Below are 5,766 nucleotides of genomic sequence, written 5' to 3'. Positions count from 1 at the left end.
TGGGTAAATGACCCATTTAAATTATTGGAGTGATTTGGGTAGGGTTTAGAGCCCTTGGATTGGATTTGGGAAATTAACTAAGGGACTTTGTGTGTGAGACAAATTTCTAGGAAATTTGGATGTATTTGATTTAGTTGCAGTTGCACCTAATTTTTAGTAGGTTGCCTACATACCCTTGACGGGATCAAATCGAATGTAGTTCGTTAAAATGAAATTTGAGAATTGCGAAATTAATTTGGTAACTTTGTGTGATAATTAATCTCAAAGAAATTTGGAGTAATATAAATTTGATTTGACCTCGGTTGTATGCGAATTTAATCCACATTGCCTACGTACCATTGTGGGATCAAACCGGATGTAGTTCACGAAATTTTAGAGATTTTATTTGGGTTGTTTTGTTTTGACACTCTTGGCTTTATGCCATTTTGGAGGGTCGGTTTTGTACCAATTTGAGAGATGATTTTGTATCATTTTTTGAGCTTTTTGAATTTGAGGTTTAAGATTTGAATTTTGAAAGAGAAATAATTTTCTAATTTGACTTGATTGGTTTTGTACCAAAAGTAGACTTGAGATTTTTTCTTTTAAATTTGAGGTATGTGAACTTGACCCAATAATGTAAATTAACCATTGTAAGTGTACGTAATTAATTTAGATTAGCTTGGGTCACTTGGCTAGTTTGAAATTTTGGGCTTGTAGAATATTAGGATGGGTGGAAATTTTGTAAACCTATTCATTTGAGTCAGGCCCAAATTGCTAGTTCTCTTCCTGTGCTGTCTTGATGATCATCGAGCTACCAGCCCATTTATACAAACCTTTGTTAGTTGGCCAATTTTATTTGAGACCCACCACATGTAAGATTCCTTGCCTCAGTTGACTTCAAAATTGAAAGAATAAGCTTTGGACTCAACCATCAATACTTTAAGTCCTACTTGAATTGGGAAGAGAAGTCCCAAGTTTATTTGGTTTAAAAGAATATATTGCCCTTATTTGAAGGGGAAGTCACGACCTTCAATCTTTACCAAGAACTTCCTCTCACTTTCTCCCAACGCTGCAATGAAGTACGATGCCATGAGGTTTGCCCTTCTACTTTTTCATTGATGCCAGTTCTCTGCTTCCTTATGTCTTCACCCTCCTTTTATTGACTGACTTTCATTCTTGCCTTGTAGACTTGAAGCAAAGAAGAACATTAAAATACTACATAGATTTTGAACTACAAGAAGTCCAAACGGTGGAGTCAACTTCTTTTTTTTAATCTATTTGTATCTTTTGTCCTTATATCATAAAGCAACTAACCCTCATCCTTTTGAAAGGCAGGCATCACATGGAGGGCTAAAGAAACTTGTGTTTCTTCATTTTATGCACACCCAAAGTAAGAAAACTAGACCAACTTGTTTGATCAACTTTATTTGGTCTAAAGCTTCTTTTATGGGACTGACTACTTCCTTTTATGGGACTAATTGCTTTCTTTTGCAAGAGCAAACATTAATTTGGGAGAGGTGGCGATCCAAAACGTGACGCCAAGGTAACAATTTCCTTTTCGCATTCATTGTTATTGAAAAGAAAACAACACTTCTCTTTCTTATTTGTTGGACTCTTTATATTTTCCCAAACGCCAAATTAATATTCTAATTTGGCAGCGAGGGAAAAGAAAAGAAAGAACACTCCATGGTTGATTTACTTCTCTTTTCTTTTGTGCAGGTTCCGTAGTTCCAAGAGGTGAGAAAAACAACTCTTATATATATTTTTGATAAACTTTCTCTTTGCAGATACCAATCAGATAGATGTCGCTTGTGTATATTTTCATAACTGAATTGCTTGCTTTGTGCAGGGAGTGATCAAGGCATGTAAGGATTATTCTTTTCCTTTGCAGAGAACGAAACAAAACAGGAAGCTTCCTTATTTTTTGAGGCTCCTGATCTAAAGGTCGGCATTTTTCGTTGAGGAAAGAAACAATTTTTGTTTACTTTAACTCTTTTATTGCCATTAGTTTTTTTTTTAAAAATTGATCCTTTATTTTTATTTCCTTGCAGGTAAACTTAATATCCTCTTAATCAGCAGACCAACTGCACTTTTCTTTTTGAAACTCAATACACCATGGATTTGGCAAAATCCACTCAGTATTTGAGGTATATGGATTCATTAGAATTCTTTATGGTTTCAGCCAAATCCTTTGTTGAATTTTTGTGGTTTCAGCCGGAACCGATTACAAGAGAATGGAAGAGAATGGATTCAGCCGAATCCTTGATAAACTTTGTGGTTTCAACCGAAACCAAATTGAAAGGAACCATGAAAAGAAGTTTCATCTACCTAGTGATAACAAAGCTTTGGCGGATGCACGTTCCTCTGCTTATTTCTTAGAGAACTCAACCTTTTATGCAGCCTTTCAGTGTTATTTTCTCAATGCCTCTCCCAACTCCATGCTGCCCTCTTTTATAGGCATCATAGGGGGTAGAGGATCAACTTGAAAGAGGTTGAGGATTAGCTATGAATTCAAAAATTGAATTCAAAACTTGCAGATGGATGACCAATCTCCTGCATTTATCCTTTTTCTTTTTGTAACTTTTTTTTTTTTCTCTTTGCATTTATCCTTCTTCCTAGTATTTTGTTTTGCATGTATTTTGATTTGTTGGACCCCAAAACGTGAGCCCATGTCCTTAATTTTCTCCTTTTTTTTTTGAAAATTTATATCTCAACAGTTGCCCCCTCAAGCAATGTGTGTAGAACAACTTTATGCGTACGACGCTTGATGATCTCTTGCATTGTGGTACCAATTCTAACCCCTTTTTTTTTTTTTTTTTTACTTTGCTTTAGGTTATGGATGCACGAGGTCAACTTATTGCAAATCAGGCATTTGATAAACGCAGTCATATTTTGTCAAATGGCCCCCATTACTCGAGGTCATTATCTTTGTCCTTCATTAATTGCGACGAGCACCATCTCCAAGACCCAGTGGCTTGGTCTTCCACCACCACCATACGCTCTGGCCGCTTTGAATTTGACCCGTATCTAGAAGACGGGTCAGGCTTGGTCAAACATACAATAACTTATTTCAAGCTCATACTTTAATGAATGTGAATAATGACTTCGATGGAGACATTGTGGAGAAAGTTGGGCCAGAATATTATCCAGTGCTAGACAAGATATTGAAAGACAAGATTGGGGCACAGAACTTAACTGCAGGGGCTGAGTTACCAACAATGCCCGTATTTCGTCATGGATTGTTCTTATTCTAAGAGATTTTGGGGACATCTTAGAAGAAGCAGGTATATTTGGTGCGGTTAGCATTTCTCGCTTCTCTTATGATTATTGCCCAAATGTTCTACGAGCATTTTGCGAATTATGGGGCCCACTGGCTAACACTTTCCATCACGTAGCTGGTGAGATGAGCATTTCTTTACAGGATCTCAAGGTAATTGGTGGCCTGCCAATTTTAGGCGTTCCATACGTAGAATTTATCCTTGAGAACAAATATTTATGTGAAGATGCAAAATACCCCATTACCGTTAGTAAGCTTTTGAGAATCCATTTGAACTTGTGTATTGCCCATGGGGGAAACTACGTCTACTTAGAGCAATGGTTTGCTCATTTTTTTCGAGGGAAAAATCTTTATAACCCAGACAACAGAAAATATGAGGTCAAGCGACCAATGCCATTGGACGTTTCTGAAAAAGGATCTTGTGCCGCTTTCATAGCATTCTGGCTTAGCAGATTTGTACTACCTTCCAATAGCCTGAAAATAAGACCAGAAACTTTTTACATGACATGCCTAATGGAGGAAGGGATCAAAGTCTCTCTTGCACCGTCTGTCTTAGGCTATATTTATCACGGTCTTGGGGAAATTGCAATTGACCCATGGGGCCCTAGTAAATCTCGTGCTTGCTTTCCATTTCACTACGTTATTGGTTGGTTAGGCATATACTTTCCTTACCTATACCAACGGAATTCTGACAGTGCATATCCTGAGTGATATCCCCATTTAAAAAGATATGCTGATATTGAAGCAAGAAACTTAAAAATGGATCATACTCGAATCGTCTTTAGAGTCTACTCTGAACATTATTGGGCTTGTTCCTGGGACGATAGACAAGCAGGTACCTTTATGGATAATGGTAGCCTATCTGAGGACCAACTTGAGATCTTGACTTGCATTCGCCACGCATTACTACCTGTGAGAATAGGTGAATATGCTTGGCTAGAACCATATTATCCGAATAGATTTGCAAGGCAGTTTGGTTTTGGCCAAAGTGTTCCTGTGAAGGAACTTTTTTTCAGTGTTCAAGAGAGAGAACATTGTAGTTTTATGGACATGGCGACGACTCAAAGGTCACTTTATAGAAGCGACACATCAGCACTATTTCAAGTCACACGCTCTCTTTATCACGGACAATGTACATGGTGGTATTGTTCATGGTGGATGAGAACTTATGCGTCGTACTTGAAACTAAATGTGTGGGACATTTATGAGATTTTAAATAGGACTCGTGTCATTGATAGGAGAAAGGACTTTCCTATCTTAAGGCTCAAGGACATTTCTATATTTTCCAGAAAGAAAAACCTTTATGAAGCCAAAACACAGTTCATATCAAATCAGCGAAACAAAAGTTCTCGTTCTCCTGCCAAAAAGAATGGGAAGATAAATAAAAGTGAATAGCCCAGTAAATGCTCTTCCCAATACAGTCACCAAGACGCAGGGCAAAGTGCTCGCGATCAGACACATCTGTTAATTTTCGGGAACCATCTACAGACATCCTTGGTATGGATGACGTTCTGCACAAGACAATCTCAACCAAGGTAGAGAATAGATCGTTGACAGATTCTTTGAGTAGTCTTCCAAATGAAGTTGACATGGAGAATACCATTATCACAGAAAGGACTAAATCCAATTCTCGAATTGAAACGGCTGACCTTCCGATTATTGTGGCCAAATCTGTAGTTATTCCTAAGCCTGTGGGAATAGGGGCCTCCATTTTTGAAAGTTTTGGTCCCGATGTGGCTTTTTCAAGACAGGCCTTCATAGCGAATGAAATAGAAATCATCTTTGATCGTCTTTTTTCTTCCAAGACACTAGCAGAACTATTGACCCATCAAAAGGAAATTTATAGCTCACTTGAAGTTTTGCAATCCTTGATTCGTGTAATTGGAGTCGGCCATGATCACTTTGTATTGACAAAGTTTTTAAGACCGCAAATGAGCTTTCTGCTCATGCTGCAACAATTAGGCTTGATGACGATGTTGACCTTGAGCTCATTCATGCCCTGGTTTATCGCAACAAAGAATGCCTAGCTGCTAGAGACACTTTTATCACACAACAGGTAGGTCTTTTAAAACGACTTGAGGATTTGACTACATATCACTGAGGTCGAAATGCAGATTCGTCAAAAGCGAGAACTTCTTGAAGCCCAAAAAAGTTTCCTTCATGAGCAAATAAGAAGCCTCAATGGATCCATAAATGATCAAGATCAACTAAACCAGAAGCTCCGACATTCTAGGATTTCTACGAATGAGGGGAAGTTTCGAGCTTTTAAGGCTGCTAGAGCCTCAATGGAGGCTCATGAGGAAAAATTTAGAGAGTTGGTCGATTCCTTGATTTCTTTTTGCAGCAAGGAAAAATAGAGATTCTGTTTTATTTCTTCCATCATTCATTTTTTTCCCCACAAAATCTGCTTTTAGCATTAGTAGGACTTGGCTTTTAATTCTCTCAACATGGGTTTTTTAATAAAGAGAAGTTACATTTCTTTCTTTTTCACATTCAAAATTCTTGAGTAC

At 37.7% G+C, this 5,766-nt stretch overlaps 1 protein-coding gene across 1 annotated transcript; it reads left to right on the top strand.

Moving 5' to 3' along the window:
* The first annotated feature begins 3,262 nt into the window (after positions 1 to 3,262).
* On the top strand, positions 3,263 to 4,651 carry LOC147292965 (uncharacterized). Its single transcript, XM_086230981.1, has 2 exons — positions 3,263 to 3,963; positions 4,084 to 4,651. The coding sequence occupies exons 1-2, from the start codon at positions 3,383 to 3,385 to the stop codon at positions 4,649 to 4,651; spliced, it is 1,149 nt and encodes a 382-aa protein (XP_086087107.1). The 5' UTR covers positions 3,263 to 3,382.
* The last annotated feature ends 1,115 nt before the right edge of the window (positions 4,652 to 5,766 follow it).

The sequence above is a fragment of the Dryas octopetala genome, chromosome 2, assembly GCF_963921425.1.
Source record: "Dryas octopetala chromosome 2, drDryOcto1.1, whole genome shotgun sequence".
Lineage (NCBI taxonomy): Eukaryota > Viridiplantae > Streptophyta > Magnoliopsida > Rosales > Rosaceae > Dryas > Dryas octopetala.
This window is presented reverse-complemented; position numbering and strand designations above follow the sequence as displayed.

What these genes read in the sequence shown, in the direction of transcription:
- LOC147292965 (XM_086230981.1), top strand. Translation starts at nt 3,383, where the DNA reads ATGAGCATTTCTTTACAGGATCTCAAGGTAATTGGTGGCCTGCCAATT. An exon ending in TCTGACAGTGCATATCCTGA is followed by an intron (nt 3,964 to 4,083) that starts GTGATATCCCCA and finishes CTGGGACGATAG; the next exon opens with ACAAGCAGGTACCTTTATGG.